The sequence below is a fragment of the Anolis sagrei genome, chromosome 13 (genome assembly GCF_037176765.1).
Source record: "Anolis sagrei isolate rAnoSag1 chromosome 13, rAnoSag1.mat, whole genome shotgun sequence".
In the NCBI taxonomy this organism is placed as follows: Eukaryota; Metazoa; Chordata; class Lepidosauria; order Squamata; family Dactyloidae; genus Anolis; species Anolis sagrei.
This window is the reverse complement of record NC_090033.1, coordinates 5,462,590-5,482,520: the sequence shown is the minus strand read 5'-3', so window position 1 is coordinate 5,482,520 and position 19,931 is coordinate 5,462,590. Positions and strand designations below refer to the sequence as shown.

General features: G+C 45.4%; 2 protein-coding genes across 2 annotated transcripts; both read left to right on the top strand.

Annotated features, from left to right (window-relative positions):
- Positions 1 to 344: 344 nt before the first annotated feature.
- ANKRD65 (ankyrin repeat domain 65) lies at positions 345 to 9,329 on the top strand. Its single transcript, XM_060759105.2, has 4 exons — positions 345 to 746; positions 3,428 to 3,650; positions 4,841 to 5,390; positions 8,014 to 9,329. Exons 1-4 carry the CDS (start codon positions 692 to 694, stop codon positions 8,407 to 8,409), a joined length of 1,224 nt encoding a protein of 407 aa, XP_060615088.2. The 5' UTR covers positions 345 to 691; the 3' UTR covers positions 8,410 to 9,329.
- Positions 9,330 to 13,205: 3,876 nt separating this feature from the next.
- MRPL20 (mitochondrial ribosomal protein L20) lies at positions 13,206 to 17,195 on the top strand. The gene is made up of 4 exons (XM_060758954.2): positions 13,206 to 13,350; positions 13,438 to 13,548; positions 14,965 to 15,042; positions 16,978 to 17,195. Exons 1-4 carry the CDS (start codon positions 13,264 to 13,266, stop codon positions 17,149 to 17,151), a joined length of 450 nt encoding a protein of 149 aa, XP_060614937.2. The 5' UTR covers positions 13,206 to 13,263; the 3' UTR covers positions 17,152 to 17,195.
- Positions 17,196 to 19,931: the final 2,736 nt, after the last annotated feature.

Below are 19,931 nucleotides of genomic sequence, written 5' to 3'. Positions count from 1 at the left end.
GAATTTGGGCCAAACTTGGCAAGAATCCTCAATATGCCCAAATGTGAACACTGGTGGAGTTTGGGGAGAATAGATGTTGACATTTGAGAGTTGTAGTTGCTGGGATTTATAGTTCACCTCTGACAACACCCAGGCAAACTCGCATCCCCATTGACAAGAGACCCAGGCCCACCACCATGAGGAACATCATCTCCATTCCCACCATGAACATCAGACACAATCACAGGCTGACACACAACAGGTAGCCTTTGACAAGTGCCTGAGAGCATTCCATTCTACGCTGATGGAATGCCAACCCTGTTTGTGGTTTTGTGTGTGTGTGTGTGTGTGTGTGCCAAAGAAGGGAGTGAAGAGAAGCAGCCGGCCATATCCTATTAACCATTAGCAGCCAACCAACCCTCCCTCCCTCTTTAGAGTGCATTTAGTCATTAAGTAAACAGCTCTTCACACACTTGGCGATGCACAGGTGACAGGGAAACAATGCCACAGCGGGTAAGAATATAGCCTGTGCTGTCAGTTGTTTGGGGGAGACGACGTTTTCTGTGGGTTGTGGTCTTCATCATCATCTACAAGGGCGACCTTGTGTGGTCATGGGAGGACCCGAAGATCAGGAGATGATTTGGTAGCACTCCAGAGCAAAGAGTCAAACTTGGGAGCCACAAGGTAATGAGAACACCATTTGTGGTCAGAAATGGCTTTGGAACAAGCAGAGAGAGCTCCCACCTACAATGGAAGAGCGACGACTGGTAAGGAAAGAAGGAAGGAAAGGTAAAAAGGAGGGAAGGAAGAAGAAAGGAAGAGAGGGAAGGAAGGGTGGAAGGAAAGGATGGAAGGTAATAGAGGGAGGGGAAGGAGGGAGGAAAGAGAGAAGGAAGGAAAGACAAAAAGGAAGGAAGGAAGAGGAAAGGGAGAGAAGGGAGGAAAGAGGGAAGGAAGGACAAAAGGGTGGAAGGGAAGGAAGGAAGGAGGGAGAAAGAAGGAAGGAGGGGGAAAGAAGGAAGGAAAGGTAAAAGGGAGGGAAGGAAGAAGAAAGAGAGAGAGGGGAGGAAGGAAGGATGAAAGGGTGGAAGGAAAGGATGGAAGGTAATGCAGGGAGGGAAGGAGGGAGGAAAGAGAGAAGGCAGGAAAGACAAAAAGGAAGGAAGGAAGAGGAAAGGGAGAAAAGGGAGGAGGGAGGAAAGAGGGAAGGAAGGAAGGACAAAAGGGTGGAAGGAAGGAAGGAGGGAGAAAGAAAGAGGAAAGGGAGGGAGGGAAGGAAGGAAGGAAGGAGGAAGGAAAGAGAGAAGGAAGGAAAGACAAAAGGGAAGGACGTAAGAAAGGAAGGAAGGAGGGAAAGGAGGAAGGAAAGAGAGAAGGAAGGAAATACAAAAGGGAAGGAAGGAAGAAGAAAGGGGGAGGGAAGGAGGGAGGAAAGAGGGAAGGGAGGGAGGGAAGAGAGAAGGAAGGAAAGACAAAGAAGGATATAAGAAGACAAGGAGTGAGGGAGGGAAGGAGGGAGGAAAGAGGGAAGGAAGGATGAAGGGGTGGAAGGGAAGGAGGGAGGGAGGGAGGAAGAAGAAAGGAAGGGAGGGAAGGAGGAAGGAAAGGGAGAAGAAAGGAAAGACAAAAGGGAAGGAAGAAGACAGGGAGAGGAGGGAGGAAAGAGGGAAGGAAGGACAAAAGGGTGGAAGGGAAGGAAGGAAGGAGGGAGGAAAGGGAGGGAGGGAAGGGAGGGAAGAAAGAAGGAAGGAAAGACAAAAGGGAAGGAAGAAGACAGGGAGAGAGGGGAGGAGGGAGGAAAGAGGAAAGGGAGGGAGGGAAGAGAGAAGGAAGGAAAGACAAAATGGAAGGATGTAAGAAGACAAGAAGTGAGGGAAGGAGGGAGGGAGGAAAGAGGGAAGGAAGGACGAAGGGGTGGAAGGGAGGGAGGGAGGGAAGAAAGGACGAAAGAGTGGAAGGGAAGGAAGGCGGGAGAGAGGGAGAAAGAGGGAGGAAAGGAAGGAGAGAAAAAAAGAAAGACAAAAGGGAAGAAAGGAAGGAGAAAGAGGGAGGAAAGGGAAGGAAGGGGAAGGATTAAAGGGAGGAAGAGAAGGATGGAAGGAAGGGTGGAAGGTAATAAAGTGAGGAAAGAGAGAAGGAAGGAAAGACAAAAGGGAAAGAAGAACACAGGGAAGGAGGGAGGAAGGAGGGAAGGAAGGATGAAAGGGTGAAAGGGAAGGAGGGAGGGAGGCAGAAAGAGGAAAGGGGGAGGGAAGTAGGAAGGAAAGAGAAAGAAGGAAAGACAAAAGGAAAGGAAGGAAGATAGGGAGAGAGGGAAGAAAGGATGAAAGAGTTGAAGGGAAGGAAGGAGGGAGGGAGGCAGAAAGAGGGGAGGAAAGGAGAAAGGAAAGAGAGAAGGAAGGAAAGACAAAAGAGAAGGATGGAAGGAAGGGTGGAAGGTAATGGAGGGATGGAAAGGGTGAAGGAAAGAGAGAATGAAGGAAAGACAAAAGGGAAGGAAGGAGACAGGGAGAGAGGGGAGGAGGAAGAAGGAAGGAAGGAAGGAAGGAAGGAAGGAAGGAAGGAAGGAAGGAAAGAAGGAAGGAGGGAAGGAGGGAAGGAGGGAGGGAAGGAAGGAAGGAAGGACAAAAGGGAGGAAGAGAAGAGCGGAAGGAAGGGTGGAAGGTAATGGAGGGAGGGAAAGGAGGAAGGAAAGAGAGAAGGAAGGAAAGACTAAAGGGAAGGAAGAAGAAAGGGAGAGAAGGGAGGAGGGAGGAAAGAGGGAAGGAAGGACGAAGGGGTGAAAGGGAAGGAAGGATGAAGGGAGAAAGAGGAAAGGAAGGAAGGGAGGAAAGGAGGAAGGGAAGCGAGAAGGAAGGGAAGATAAAAGGGAAGGACAGAAGAAGAAAGGGAGAGAGGGAAGGAGGGAGGAAAGAGGGAGGAAGGAAGGAAGGACAAAAGGGAGGAAGAGAAGGGTGGAAGGATGGGTGGAGAAGGGAGGAAAGAGAGAAGGAAGGAAAGACAAAAGGGAAGGAAGGAAGAAGAAAGGGAGAGAGGGAAGGAGGGAGGAAGGAAGGACAAAAGGGAGGAAGAGAAGGGTGGAAGGATGGGTGGAGGAGGGAGGAAAGTGAGAAGGAAGGAAAGACAAAAGGGAAGGAAGGAAGAAGAAAGGGAGAGAGGAGAGGGGGAGGAAAGAGGGAAGGAAGGAAGGACAAAAGGGTGGAAGGGAAGGGAAGGGAAGGGAAGGAGGGAGGGAGGCAGAAAGAGGAGAGGAAAGGAAGGGAGAGGGGAAGGAGGAAGGAAAGAGGGAAGGAAGGAAAGACGAACGGGAGGAAGAGAAGGATGGAAGGTAATGGATTTGCAGTTTAGTGTGGCATCAGCACTCTTGGGAAGAGAAGGCTAAAAAGCTTGTCAAACTACAACTCCCAGGAGAAGAAACTAATAATGTTGCTCATGATTCCTTCCAAAGACACCAGAGTTGAGGCTGAGTGGGTCAGGAAGTGGATGGTGCTGGGCGAGGGGGCCACCACAGATGAAGACCGGACCAAGGAAGGGGATGAGTCCATTGCCGAGAGTAATGCCCACCCAGTTCCTTTGCAAGAGACTTGGAGGGAGCTCCACGGGGCGGCCCGAGATGGGGACAAGCGCCTGGTCAAGCAACTCTTGAAGCAAGGGGCAGCCACAGAGGACAGGTGAGGAGGGCTGGGCAGGCAGGTGGCATCGTGCCAACATTGGCACCAAAAACCCTCATATAAATCAAGTTCTATTATTTGATTATGCACTAGCTTGGGTCCCCAGCATTGCATAAGGTTGTGGGTGAACTGCAACTCCCATCACGCCAGTTGAACCTCAAGAAACTCCATCAGTACTTAAAGTTTGTTAGGAACACTGGGATGTCTGTGGCGGAGGAAACACAGAAATCTAGGATGAAATGGGCCATGTATGAAAGCCTTCACTTGAGTGATGGGCAGTATGGTGTTGGTGGAGGACATTGGCAGGGAGTAACAAACACTGGGATGTTTGTGGTGGAGGAAACACAGAAAATTTAGGCTGAAATTGTCCCCTTTTGAACATTTTCACTTGGGTGATGGGCATTATGGTGTTAGTGGAGGACATTGGTAGAGAATAAGAAACACTGGGATGTTTGTGGTGGAGGAAACACAGAAAATTTAGGCTGAAATTGTCCTGTTTTGAACACCTTCACTTGGGTGAGAATACTGCCCATCACACCACTTGGGTGTTGGGCAGTATGGTGTTAGTGGAGGACATTGGCAAAGAGTAAGAAACACTGGGATGTCTGTGGTGGAGAAAACACAGAAAATTTAGGCTGAAATTGTCCCCTTTTGAACACCTTAACTTTGGTGATGGGCAGTATGATGTTGGTGGAGGACATTGGTAGAGAGTAATAAACACTGGGATGTCTGTGGTGGAGGAAACACAGAAAATTTAGGCTGAAATTGTCCCCTTTTAAACACCTTCACTTGGGCGATGGGCAGTATGGTGTTGGTGGAGGACATTGGCAGGGAGTAACAAACACTGGGATGTCTGTGGTGGAGGAAACACAGAAAATTTAGGCAGAAATTGTCCCCTTTTGAACACTTTCACTTGGGTGATGGGCAGTATGGTGTTAGTGTAGGACATTGGCAAAGAGTAAGAAACACTGGGATGTCTGTGGTGGGGGAAACACAGAAAATTTAGGCTGAAATTGTCCCCTTTTGAACACTTTCACTTGGGTGATGGGTAGTATCGTGTTAGTGGAGGACATTGGCAAAGAGTAAGAAACACTGGGATATCTGTGGTGGAGGAAACACATAAAATCTATGAGGAAATTGTCCCTGAAGGCTCGTTGTGTCTGACTCTTGCTTCCTTCTTCCTCTTCCAGAGACGAGAACGGGTGGACGCCCTTACACGCCGCGTCGCTACATGGTCATGTCATGCTGGTGAGGTTTCTCGTCCGGCGTGGAGCCGTGATCCACGCCACTGACAATGCCGGCTACACCCCACTACACTTTGCCGCCTGGAGCGGCCACACTCAGGTAGCCGACTTCCTCGTGACTCGTGGTGCTCCGGTCACTGCCTCCAGCCAAGGAGGCCTCACCCCGCTTCACTGTGCCGCCGCCAATGGGCACATGCTTGCAACACAACTCCTTCTGCAGCATGGCACGGACCCGGTGTTTGGGGACCACAACCAATGGGCTGCCTTGCACTGGGCCACGGCCAACAACCGGCTGCACATCATGGACCTCCTCCTCTTCCAGCATTGCAGCCCGGATCTAAGATGCCGAGGAGGCATCGCTCCCTTGCATATCGCAGCCGAGGTTGGAAGAACGGAAGCGGTGCGCCTCTTGCTTGAGAAGGAGGCGCATGTAAACATCCAGGATGATTTGGGAAGGACGCCACTTTCCGTTGCTTCCACCAACGGCAATCGTGAGGTTGGCCTTTTAAGAAATCACTCCTAGTAGCAGTTCAACTAGGCAAAAATGTCGGGTGAGCGGGCCTAATAACCAAAAACCCTCCTCATAGATGCACAGCCGAGTAACTTATGAGCAGCAGCGTGACCCAGCATCAGTAGCACAAAGACACACACAGACCAATGTTATATCTGCCACAGGAGGCTGTTCTTTATAGCAAAATAACATGGTTGCACTATTTACAAGGTTTCCATGACACAAATAAAGTTCAACCTTCACACTAGAGCTTCACACACGAGGCCTCCTCACACCGAGGCTTACCTCACAGACTGGTTTCTCTCAGACGAAGGCCTACCTCACACTGAGACCTTTCTCCCATTGAGGCAGACTAACACAGAGGCCTACTAAGTTCACACTTGAGCTTCACACACAAGGCCTTTTCATACTGAGGCTTACCTCACAGACTGGTTTCTCTCAGACGAAGGCCTACCTCACACTGTGAGGCTTTCTCACAGACTGAGACTTTTCTTTATAACAAAATAATATGGTTGCACTATTTACAAGAACAAGGTTTTCATAACACAAATGAAGTTCAACCTTCACACTAGAGCTTCACACACGAGGCCTTCTCATACCGAGGCTTACCTCACAGACAGGCTTCTCTCACAGACAAAGGCATACCTCACACTGTGAGGCCTTCTTACCGACGGAGACCTTTCTTTATAACAAAGTAATGTGGTTACAGTATTTACTAGAACAAGGTTTCCATAACACAAATAAAGTTCAACCTTCACACTACAGCTTCACACTCAAGGCCTTCTCATACTAAGGCTTACCTCAAAGACACACTTCTCTCACAGACTAAGGCCTACCTCACACTGAGACCTTTCTCCCACTGAGACAGACTAACACAGAGGCCTACTAAGTTACAGGCACACCTGAGTCCACTACATTCACCATGTAATGGAACTCAAACTTCATTATATGGCAGTGTAAAACCATATGTTTGTGTGTAAGGAGCGATTTGAGAAACTGCAAGTCGCTTCTGGTGAGAGAAAATTGGCCGTCTGCAAGGATGTTTCCCAGGCGACGCCCGGATGTTTTATCATCCTTGTGGGAGGTCTCTGTTATGTCCCTGCATGGGGAGCTGGAGCTGACGGAGGCAGCTCATCCATGCTCTCCCATTGCACCACCTTGTGAGCTCCCACTTACATGGTCAGGCATGGGCAAACTTGGCGGCTGCATGCTAGCACAGCCTGCTAGGAGGACTGGTTGCCTGGTGATGGATGGATAGAAGGAAGGAAGGAAGGAAGGAAGGAGAAAGGGACAGAGGGAAGGAAGAAAGAATGAAAGGGTGGAAGGGAAGGATGGAAGGAGAAAGATGGAGAGAGGGAAGGAAGGAAGGAAAGAAGGAAGGAAGGAAGGAAGGAAGGAAGGAAGGAAGGAAGGAAGGAGAAAGAGAGCCAGAGGGAAAGAAGGAAGGAAGGAAGGAAGGAAGGAAGGAAGGAAGGAAGGAAGGAAGGAAGGATGAAAGGGTGGAAGGGAAGGAAGGATGGAAGGAGAAAGATTGAGAGAGGGAAGGAAGGAAGGAAAGAAGGAAGGAAGGAAGGAAGGAAGGAGAAAGAGAGCCAGAGGGAAGGAAGGAAGGAAGGAAGGAAGGAAGGAAGGAGAAAGAGAGCCAGAGGGAAGGAAGGAAGGAAGGAAGGAAGGAAGGAAGGAAGGAAGGAAGGAAGGGGAAAGAGAGCCAGAGGAAAGGAAGGAAGGAAGGAAGGAAGGAAGGAAGGAAGGAAGGAAGGAGAAAGAGAGCCAGAGGGAAGGAAGGAAGGATGAAAGGGTGGAAGGGAAGGAAGGATGGAAGGAGAAAGATTGAGAGAGGGAAGGAAGGAAGGAAAGAAGGAAGGAAGGAAGGAGAAAGAGAGCCAGAGGGAAGGAAGGAAGGAAGGAAGGAAGGGTGGAAGGGAAGGAAGGATGGAAGGAGTAAGATTGAGAGAGGGAAGGAAGGAAGGAGAAAGAGAGCCAGAAGGAAGGAAGGAAGAATGAAAGGGTGGAAGGGAAGGAAAGATGGAAGGAAGAAAGGATTAAATGGTGGAAGGGAAGGAAAGATGGAAGGAGAAAGAGGAAGGGAAGGAGATAAGGAGGAAGGAAAGAGAGGAGAAAAGGGTGGAAGGAAATGGAGGGAAGGAGGAAAGAGAGATGGAAGGAAAGACAAAAGGGAAGGAGAGAAGAATAGGGATAGAGGGAAAGAAGAAAGGATGAAAGGGAAGGAAGGAGGGAGAGAGAAAGAGGGAGGAAGGGAAGGAGAAAGAGCGAGGGAAGGAGAAGGAAAGAATAGGATGGCGAGAGAGAGGCGGGCCTGAGAAAAGAGCCCAAGGGGCCGCATCCGGCCCGCGGGCCTGGGTTTGCCCATACCTGGTGTAGACTGTAGACCCATACAATGCACTGAATTGCATTACATGGGTATACACATTATACATCAGTGTGCATATTCAGCCTCAGCCTCCGTTCCTCCAAGCAGAACATCCCCATCTCCAAGGGCTTGGCTTCCTAACTTTGATCATTTTGGTCTCCCTTCTTCTCCTTCCTGCTCTAAACCGAAGAAGTTGGAGAGATATGATGTGGACCTCTTTCTTCTCTCGTTCGCCAGGTTGTGGAGGAGCTCCTCAAGGCTCAAGCGGATGTGAACCTGGCCGACGGTCATGGCTGCACCCCGCTCCACAAGGCCACGGCTGCCGGGCACTTGCGCATCGTGTGCCTCCTGGTCGGGGAAAACGCCGCCAGCGTCCATGCGAGGGACAGCCTCGGCTTCACCCCACTCCACCGAGCCGCCATCTGCAGCCACGTGGAGATAGCCAGCTTCCTCCTGGACCACGGCGCCCACGTCAACGCGGTGGGGTGGCTCAGCAAGACCCCTTTGCATCTCGCCTCGGAAAAAAGGCACTTCCCATTCGTGGAACTTTTCTTGACAAACGGTGCGGACCTTTCTCTGAGGACTCAGTGGCAGGAGACGGCCGAAGATCTGGTGCCGAAGCTTCAAGTTTAGGAGACTGCGCTGGCACGGCTGTGCCAGGAGATTTGAATTTCCTTTCTTGCACTGTTAGTTCGTTTGAATTCATTTGGGCCTTGCATTTTGCGATTGGGTAGCTTTCCCCAGGTTGCAATCATAGGGCCAACAACCTATCAATCATCATTAGAGCCCTTAGATCCACCCCTTTCCCCAGGTTTTGGAGGGGAAAGGGGACTTTCAGTTCAGTCTCACAGTTTGAAGCCTTACAGTAAAAAGCTTTGCTCCTTACAGCTCTGCCTGGGCAAAAGAAATAGATCTACAGCCAGCTCTGCTGGGGTCAAAGATTTATGTGCCGTCGCACCTGGGGGCTATAGGTCTTAGTGAAAGAGGTGTGGACGTGACATCTTTCCCCAGGGGATTGCTTCTTGGGTAGCTTTCCCCAGGTTGCAATCATAGGGCCAACAACCTATCAATCATCATTAGAGCCCTTAGATCCGCCCCTTTCCCCAGATTTTGGAGGGAAAAGGGGACTTTCAGTTCAGTCTCACAGTTTGAAGCCTTACAGTAAAAAGCTTTGCTCCTTACAGCTCTGCCTGGGCAAAAGAAATAGATCTACAGCCAGCTCTGCTGGGGTCAAAGATTTATGTGCCGTCGCACCTGGGGGCTATAGGTCTTAGTGAAAGAGGCGTGGACGTGACATCTTTCCCCAGGGGATTGCTTCTTGGGTAGCTTTCCCCAGGTTGCAATCATAGGGCCAACAACCTATCAATCATCATTAGAGCCCTTAGATCCGCCCCTTTCCCCAGATTTTGGAGGGAAAAGGGGACTTTCAGTTCAGTCTCACAGTTTGAAGCCTTACAGTAAAAAGCTTTGCTCCTTACAGCTCTGCCTGGGCAAAAGAAATAGATCTACAGCCAGCTCTGCTGGGGTCAAAGATTTATGTGCCGTCGCGCCTGGGAGCTATAGCTCTTAATGAAAGAGGCATGGACGTGACATCTTTCCCCAGGGGATTGCTTCTTGCCCTCCTTTAGGAAACTGGAACTCTCAAAGACCCAAACACAGTAGATAACTCAAAATAAGTTTTATTGTTCACAAAGAGTTATCTCTTTAAAGCAATAAGCTGGAAGTTTCAGAGGGGTGAAGGAAAATATACATTACAGTCTCAGTTAGTTCTGGGTCCAAGGAGTTTGCAGCTGAGAAGCTTTTCCAAGTTTCCTCTTTCCTCAATGGCTGTAAATGCCGGAGCAATCCACAACCCCAGTCCAGATGGCCTATGTTTGAAGACACAGGGTCTTCCTCTGGTGCCAAATGAACTGGTCTGAAGGCGCTTGAGACTTCCCAATGTCATTCAGGTTGGTCTGAACATAAAGTATAAGTCTCAAGGGTAAAAAAACCTCAGAATTGGTGCTGAGAGGGAATTTACTCAGGGGCTTTTAGAGCCAAGTCTTACTCACGTCTATCTGATAGAAACTCTGATGGCAGAATGAAAAAAGGGAAGCACTCCCCTCCTCCAGGAAGAGGTTGAGCCAAACAATTGAGCTGAAAAAGCAATTCAACTGGTGCAAACAACATTGATTGATAGCTATAAATAACCAATCAATCCAACTATACATAAGCAGGGTAAAAAGGCAGGGGGAGTGTGTCCCTGTTGGTTCTACTGGATCTCTCTTCGGCCTTCGATACCGTCGACCACGGTATCCTTCTGGGACGCCTCGTGGGAATGGGTCTCCGGATACTGCTTTGCAGTGGCTCCGGTCCTTCCTCGAGGGTCGGTCCCAGAAGGTGTCACTAGGGGGTGCATGTTCGACTCCTCAGACATTGTACTGTGTAGTCATGGTCCGTTTCTTCTCCGTGCTCTTTGGGTGTAGGTGAACTACAACTCCCAAACTCAAGGTCAATGCCCACCAAACCTTTCCAGTATTTTCTGTTGTTTGTCGAGTTCTGTGTGTCAAGTTGGGTTCAATTCCATTGTCGGTGGAGTTCAGAATGCTTTTTGATTGTAAGTGAACGATAAATCCCAACAACTACAACTCCCAAATGTCAAGGTCTGTTTCCCCCAAACTCCACCAGCGTTCACATTTGGGCATCTTGAATATCCGTGCCAAGTTTGGTCCAGATCTATCATTGAGTCCACAGTGCTCTCTGGGTGTAGGTGAACTAAAACTCCCAAACTCAAGGTCAATGCCCACCAAACCCTTCCAGTATTTTCATACTGGCCATGGGAGTTTGGTGTGCCAAGTTTGGTTCAGTTCCATCGTTGGTGGAGTTCAGGATGCTCTTTGATTGTAGGTGAACTATAAATCCCAGCAACTACAACTCCCAAATGACAAAATCAATGCCCACCAAATCTTTCCAGTATTTTCTGTTGGTTGTGGGAGTAATATGTATCAAGTTGGGTTCAATTCCATTGTTGATGGAGTTCACAATGCTCTTTGATTGTAACTGAACTATAAATCCCAACAACTACAACTCCCAAATGTCAAGGTCTATTTTTCTCAAACTCCACCAGTGTTTACATTTGGGCATCTTGAATATCCATGCCAAGTTTGGTCCAGATCTATCACTGAGTCCACAGTGCTCTTTGGGTGTAGGTGAACTACAACTCCCAAACTCAAGGTCAATGCCCACCAAACCTTTCCAGTATTTTCTGTTGGTTGTCGAGTTCTGTGTGTCAAGTTGGGTTCAATTCCATTGTCGGTGGAGTTCAGAATGCTCTTTGATTGTAAGTGAACTATAAATCCCAACAACTACAACTCCCAAATGTCAAGGTCTGTTTTCCCCAAACTCCACCAGTGTTCACATTTGGGCATCTTGAATATCCGTGCCAAATTTGGTCCAGATCCATCATTGAGTTCACAGTGCTCTCTGGATGTAGGTGAACTACAACTCCCAAACTCAAGGTCAATGCCCTACAAACCCTTCCAGTATTTTCATACTAGCCATGGGAGTTTGGTGTGCCAAGTTTGGTTCAATTCCATCGTTGGTGGAGTTCAGGATGCTCTTTGATTGTAAGCGAACTATAAACCCCAGCAACTAGAACTCCCAAATGACAAAATCAATGAGGAGCTTGGGGGCATGAACTGTCAATAAGAAAGAAAATTATAATGGGCTTTGTGTTTATAAAGCCAAATCCGGTTAGCGCCAAGCAGATGGCGCAACTTTTAATCCTAATCCTTTTCCTAGAGAAGAGTTCAAGAACATTTAGGTTTTGGACGACGTCTTCCAGAACATCAAGAACTTTAAAATGTGTCGCTTATGCGAGTGGTGGATTTTGAGAGCTTGAAGCAAGAGCACATTCCAGACCTTCTCTTTGTCTGTTCCTCTCTCTGCTTCTCTGCAAGCATCTGCCCAGCTCAGGTGTGAAAAATGTAACAGTATCCAAAAGTCCCAGGCTCAGCATGGAGGGCTATTACCTTCCCACAGAAGCAGTACCTATTGATCTACTCACATTTGCATGTTTTTGAACTGGAAGTTTGGCAGGAGCTGGGGCTGACAGCGGGAGCTCACCATGCTCCCCGGATTTGGACCTGTGACCTTGAAGCAAGAGCACATTCCAGACCTTCTCTTTGTCTGCTCCTCTCTCTGCTTCTCTAAGCGTGAAAAATGTAACAGTATCCAAAAGTCCCAGACTCAGCATGGAGTGCTGTTGCCTTCCCACAGAAGCGGTACCTATTGATTTACTCACATTTGCATGTTTTTGAACTGCAAGGTTGGCAGGAGCTGGGGCTGACAGCGGGAGCTCACCGTGCTCCCTGGATTTGGACCTGCGACCTTGAAGCAAGAGCACTTTCCAGATCTTCTCTTTGTCTGCTCCTCTCTCTGCTTCTTTAGGCGTGAAAAATGTAACAGTATCCAAAAGTCCCAGGCTCAGCATGGAGTGCTGTTGCCTTCTTGCCAGAGCGGTACCTATTGATCTACTCACATTTCATGTTTTTGAACTGCAAGGTTGGCAGGAGCTGGGGCTGACAGCGGGAGCTCACCGTGCTCCACGGATTTGGACCTGCGACCTTGAAGCAAGAGCACATTCCAGACCTGCTCCTCTCTCTGCTTCTCTAGGTGTGAAAAATGTAACAGTATCCAAAAGCCCCAGGCTCAGCATGGAGTGCTGTTGCCTACTTGCCGGAGTGGTACCTATTGATCTACTCACATTTGCATGTTTTCGAACTGCTAGGTTGGCAGGAGCTGGGGCTGACAGCGGGAGCTCACCGTGCTCCACGGATTTGGACCTGCGACCTTGAAGCACATTCCAGACCTCTTTGTCTGCTCCTCTCTCTGCTTCTCTAGGTGTGAAAAATGTAACAGTATCCAAAAGTCCCATGGTCAGCAAGTTCAGCAGCTCAGCAGCTCCAACCTTCTTCACTGCCATGCAAAACCCAGATTATCCGACTGGAACCGGATTATATGGCAGTGTAGACTCACCTAATCAATTTCATAGCAGATCAAGAGGATTATTGGTTATTGTTTATATGTGATTTATGTTAATTGTATTGTATTTATTGTTTTCTGTTTATTGCTTTTTGTTTTTATTGATGTGTTGTTGGGCTTGGCCTCATGTAAGCCTCTCCCAGTCCCTTGGGGAGATGGTGGCGGGGTATAAATAAATTATTATTATTATTATTATTATTATTATTATTATTATTATTATTATTATTATTATTATTATTATTATCTGCTTTGATCATGAGCAGTGTAGAAGGGGCCTTAGAGCGGCCTGTCTCTTTAAGAGACGTCCAGGTCAACAGAGTGGCGAATGAGATCGGAAGTGTAGGGGCGAGCATTGCCTTGCCGTCCTCTTTGGCGCTCTGTCTTCCCGGGAAGGAGGCGTCGCCGGGCGCTCCGCGTGGTCCTAAAGCCCGCCTCTTATTTAGCACTTCCTTTTCCTTTTCCAAGATGGTGTTCCTAACCTCCAGTTTGTGGCTCCGGAGTCGTTTGACCGACCGCTTCTGGCGCAAGCACGAGGTGCTTCAGCATGCCCGGGTAAGCTAGGCCTCGCGGGGAAAGAAAGGGGCTTGTTTCCCTTGTTGGCCTTCCTTCCTTCCATCTCTCTTCCTTTTCCTCTTCCAGCATTTCCGGGGAAGGAAGAACCGGTGCTACGCCTTGGCGGTCCGGGCTGTGCGGAGGGCCTTCGTGTATGCAACCAACGCCCGGTGCCTCAAGAAGAGAGACATGAGAAAGGTAAAGGGACATGGAGAACTGCCCTTGGCATGGCGCTTAGGTTCCTCAGTTGTTAGACTGATAGGCTTAGGCATCTCTTTGAACTGTTAGGGACAAAGATATGTCAATGTACATATCGTAGAATACTAATAATAATAAATATATCTATAATATTGTATAATACTACTACTTATTATTTATTTATTTAAAACATTTATATTCCGCCCTTCTTCTCACCCCGAAGGCGACTCAGGGCGGAGCACAGCGTATACACGGCAAACATTCATTGACGGCAAACATTCATGGCCTGGTCATCTTTCCTATTGCCACTTTATTGCCCTGTCCCGAAAGCCTGGTCCCACAGCCAAGGTTTGACCATCCTTCTAAAGGACAGGAGGGAGGGGTGATCTTTCGGAGACTTGATCCATATACTTCACACATTGACTCCGGTTTCAGAGAAAGGAGTTGAACCAATTGAGGGCCTGACCGTGAACTCCAGACATGGCAAAATGGTGAATCAATGGTGTCAAACGCTATCGTAAGGTCAAGAAGTACCGGTAACACCGATCCGCTGCTATCAGACTGGCAATGAAGTTCATCCGTAATGGCAACCAGGACTGTCTCCATCTCATGGCCAGGGTGGAAACCTGACTGGAAAGGGTCCAGGCCGGCTGTGTCATCCAAAAATTGTTGCAATTGTCCCAGTACAGCCTGGTGATGGCGTGATCATCAGCATAGATGAAACTCTCTGTTCCTTCTGGCAGTGGCTGGTCATTTGTGTTGATGTTAAACATTGATCGAGCAAGCCGGTTTCCCCTGTAATAGGCAGAAGAGCACCTAAAGCTTTGGAGAGCTTCTCTTCAACCATCTCAAAACTCCCTGCTTGAGTGGTGATGGCATGATCGTCAGCATAGCTGAAACATCTGTCCCTTCTGGCAGTGGCGGGTTATTTGTGTAAATGCTAAACATTGGTGGAGCAAGCTGGCTTTCCCTGTGATAGGCAGTAAGAGCACCTAAAACTTCAGAGAGCTTCTGTTCGACCATTTCAAATCTCTCTGCTTGAGCGGTGATGGCACAATCGTCAGCATAGATGAAACTGTCCCTTCTGGCAGTGGCTGATCATTTGTGTAAATGCAAAACATTGATGGAGCAAGCTGGTTTTCCCTGTAATAGGCAGTAAGAGCACCTAAAGCTTCAGAGAGCTTCTGTTCAACCGTTTCAAAACTCCTTGTTTGGGTGGTGGTGGCACGATCATCAGCATAGATGAAATTAATGAAACTCACAGATGAAACTTGAGCGGGTGGATATAAATGGCCCAATGTACTAAAATAAAAGTATAGTTTCCAATTGGCCAAAGGTGATTGAAATTGGAGTGCAGTCCTTGTAACATTGCAGCCTGGGTAAATACTGCTCTTCATTCCCTGTTTCTGTTTCCAGCTTTGGGAGACCAGGATTGAAGCCGCATCTCTTGAACACGGTGTGCAGTACCACGTCTTCATGAGCGGCCTTTATAAGGTAACCTGTTCTTCTTCTACTTCAAGGCCATTTGTAGTGAATCTTGCCTTGTAGGCCGGAAAAGAAGCCTGGATAACAGTTTCTTCTGGCCCTAACAAAGTAGCGGGGCCTTAATGCCTTTAGCCCAGTTTCTGCCTACCTAGCAGTTCAATAACAAATCTATATAAATAAAAATGTAATGTTCGTTTGTGGGATTAACAGAACTCAAAAACCACTGGGGGAATTGACACCAAATTTGGACACAAGACACCTAACAACCCAATGTGTGTCCTTCACCCAAAAAAAATCATTTTGTCATTTGGGAGGTGTAGTTTCTGGGATTTATAGTTCACCTACAATCAAAGAGCATTCTGAACCACACCAATGATGGAATTGAACCAAACTTGGCACACAGAACTCCCACGACCAACAGGGTTTGGTGGGCATTGACCTTGAGTTTGGGAATTGTAGTTCACCTACATCCAGAGAGCACTCAAACAATGGATCTGGACCACTCAATATGCCCAAATATGAACACAGATGGAGTTTGGGGGAAATAGACCTTGACATTTGGGATTTGTAGTTTCTGGGATTTATAGTTCACCTACAATCAAAGAGCATTCTGAACTCCACCAACAATAGAATTGGACCACACCTCCCACACACAACCCCCATGTGGGCCACAGCAACGCATGGCAGGGGAAGGCTAGTTATATTATAATATTATAAATTATAATATTATAATTAAATATATATATATATATAAATGCTCTGTGCGTAATGAGTACCTTAAAAACAAAAAAACTACTGGGCCAAATGATGCCAAATTTGGCAACAAAACTCCTCACAATCCAAGGAATGACCATCACTGAAAAAAACCCCCACAAAAATATGTTTAAATTCAAAATATTACTATATTAATAGACTCATAGAATAGAGTTAGAAGGGACTCTATCATAGTATTGTGGGAGAACAGACAGGAAGGAAGGAGAGAAAAGGGAGGGGGAAAGGGAAGTAATGTAGGAGGGAAAGGGAGAAGGAAGGAATCAGGGAAGGAAGGAGGGAGGGAAGAAAGGAAGGAGGAAAGGAAGGAAGGAAGGAAGGAGGGAGGGAAGGAAGGAAGGAAGGAAGGAAGGAGGGAGGGAGGGAAGGAAGGAGGAAAGGAAGGAAGGAAGGAAGGAGGAAAGTAAGGAGGGAGGGAGGGAGGGAAGGAAGGAGGAAAGGAAGAAAGGAAGGAGGAAAGGAAGGAAGGAGGGAGGGAAGGAAAGGAAGAAAGGAAGGAGGGAGGGAGGGAAGGAGGGAGGGAGGGAAGGAGGGAGGGAGGGAAGAAAGGAAGGAAGGAAGGAGGGAAGGAGGGAAGGAAGGAGGAAAGGAAGGAAGGAAGGAGGGAAGGAAGGAAGGAAAGAGGAAAGGGAAGGAGGGAAGGAAGGAGGGAAGGAAGGAAGGAAGGAAGGAGGGAGGGAGGGAGGGAAGGAAAGAAAGAGGGAAGGAACGGAGCGAAGGAAGGAAGGAAAGAAACAGGTACCAAAGGAAGGAAGAAGAGAAAGTAGAAAGGAAAGAAAAAGGGGAGGAATGGCAGGAAAGAGGTAAAGAAAGAAGGAAAGAGAAAAGGAAATCAAAAATGAAAGAAGGAAGGAAACAGGGAGGGAAGAAAGGAGACAAAGGAAGAAGTAGAGAAAGGGAGAGGGAAGGAAGGAAAGACAGAGAGAAGGAAGGATGAAACCAAAGAGCAAAAGAAGGAATGAAAGAAAGAGGTACAGAAGGAAGAAAGGAGAGAAAGGGGAAGAAAAAGGGGGGAAGGAATAGGTAGGTCCAGATATCTACTTCTACTTCGAAAATTCTTACTACAGGTCACAGCAACGTGTGGCAGGGCACAGCTAGTATATATTATAATTATATTATCATATTATAATTGAGGGGTTTCGACTGCCAACTTTCCCCCCTTTGTCATTTCAGTGTCAAGTGGAACTGAACCGGAAAGCGCTGGCCGACCTGGCGATCTACGAGCCGAGGACGTTCAAGTCCTTAGCTGCTTTAGCCAAAAGGAGAGGAGAAGAAGGCCTGCTCGCTGCCCAAGGAGATGGAAAGGAACCCAATGGGATATTCTCACGCCTTTTTAAATATGTTTGAAGATGTCGCTGGGCTTAAATTAAAAATGGGACTGTTTTGGAAAATTTGGTCTGTGGCTTGCTGAAATGGCGAGAAGGTTTTTCTTTTCTGCTAGTGTTTGGAGATTTTGTATGGGATGTTTGGGTCTCCTGAAAAGGGGAACTCCAGACAAGAAACCATCAGGGACAACTAATCGCCTCTCAACAAAGGATTCCCCCAAGCAGTAAGAAGCCACACCTTGAAGCTGCTAGGCCATTAAATGCTAATCAAGGTGGCCAATAATACAATGTTCTGGTTGCGGATGACACGATAAATAATACAATAATACAATGTTCTGGTTGCGGATGACACGATAAATAAATAAGGTGGCCAATGGAAACGTTCACACCTACCTCCAACAGACAAGAGTTCTTTCTCCCACCCCACAGATAGATAAACCCCATTTCCCCTAGTTTCCAACCGACCTCCCAACCTCTGAGCATGCCTGCCATAGATGTGGGAGAAACGTCAGGAGAGAATGCTTCTAGAATTTATTTATTTATTTATTTGCTATATTTATATACCGCCGTTTCTCAGCCTAGCCGGCGACTCAACGCGGTTTACAACATAATATAACAATCAACAGTATACAGTTAAAAGCATAAAAAACATAAAAAACATAAAAGCACATAAAAAACATGGCCAGACAGCCCGGAAAACATAACAACAACCCAGTGATTCTGGCCATGAAAGCCTTCGACAATACACTGTTTGGGTCTTGTTTGGCAGCCATTTTTTATAGTGGAATCACCTTGCCTCTGTCTACAAATCGTATTATATATGTCCTAATGCGGGCAAAGAGCTCTTGAAAATGTGGCAGTGTGGACACTCCGGTTCTGTATTCGTTGCCTTGTCTTCTCTGGAAGGATAGAAGGAAGAAGGCTCTGTGAAATTAAAAGCTGAAGGTCTGCCTGGGATGATAATTGATCTTTGTCTGGCTAGGAAAAGAAGACAGGGGAACTCCAGACAAGAAACCATCAGGGACAGCTAATCAATTGGGCCTCTTTGGGAGACAGTTCCACTGCTTGGAAGTAGATACTAAGGGTGCATCTACATTGAAATTAATGCAGTTTGAAGCCACTTTAACTACTATGTTTTCATGCTCATGGTTCAGGACAAATGGCAAGCTATTTGACGTTTCCTTCTTGGGAGCAGAACAATGACCAACATACAATTATTATATAGTGTAATACAATATACAAATAATAATACAATATAATGTGCAATAGTGCAATTGTATGACTCATATTACATGTAAAATACAATATACAATCATTTTATTATATATTATATTGTATTATTATTAGTATGTTGTATTATATTATATAATTATCAATATGATACCATATTCTAATAATAATACAATATAATTGTATATTTTATATGTAATATGACTAATAATATTGCAGTATATTATAGTATAATATACTGCAATATTATTAGTCATATTACATATAAAATATACAATTATTTTATATTGTATTAGTATATTGTATTACATTATATAATTATCGATATAATACGGTACAATATTCTAACAAGAATACATTACATAATATAGTGCAATATTATTAGTCATATTACATACAATTATTATATATATTATATTGTATTATTATTAGTATATTATTTATGTAATTATAAATATATCATCTAATAATAATGCAATATAATTATACTATAATATACTGCAATATTATTAGTTATGTTATATATAAAATATAATATACAATTTTTACATTGTAGTAGTATATTATATAATTATCAATATAATATGATACAATATTCTAACAAGAAATCATATAATATAGTGCAATATTATTAGTCATATTATATGTAATATATATATTATATTGTATTATTATTAGTATATTGTATTACATTATATAACTATCAATATGATATAATGTTCTAATAATACAATATAATTATACCATAATATATTGCAATATTATTAGTCATATTTTATATTGTATTAGTATACTGTATTATATTATATATTATTAATATAATATGATACAATATTATAATACATTATAATATATAGTGCAATATTATTAGTCATATTACATGTAATATATATCTTACAATTATATATTATATTATTAGTATTTTACATTATATAATTATCAATGTAATGTAAAACAATATGCTAGTAATACAATATAATTATAATATTATAATATACTACAATATAGTGCAATATTGTTAGTCATATTACATGTAATATATAACATACAATAATATATATAATATATTATTATTAGTATATAACATTATATATTTATCAAAATAATATGATACAATATTCTAATAATACATTATAATATATAGTGCAATGTTATTAATCATATTACATGTAATACATACAATTATTTTATATTATATTATTAGTATATTATGTTATATAATTATCAATATAATGTGAAACAATATGGTAATAATACAATATAATTATAATATATTATAATATGGTGCAATATTATTAGTCATATTACATGTAATATATAATATACAATATACAGTATATTATATCCTCCAGGAAAGAAAGCCCGACTGCTCATTGGAGGGAAGGAGAGTAGAGACAAAGTGGAAGTCTTTTGGCCACATCATGAGGAGACAGCAAAGCCTAGAGAAGGGAATGATGCTGGGGAAAGTGGAAGGAAAAAGGAAGAGGGGCCGACCAAGGGCAAGATGGATGGATGGCATCCTTGAAGTGACTGGACTGACCTTGAAGGAGACCCTGGGGGTGGTGACGGCCG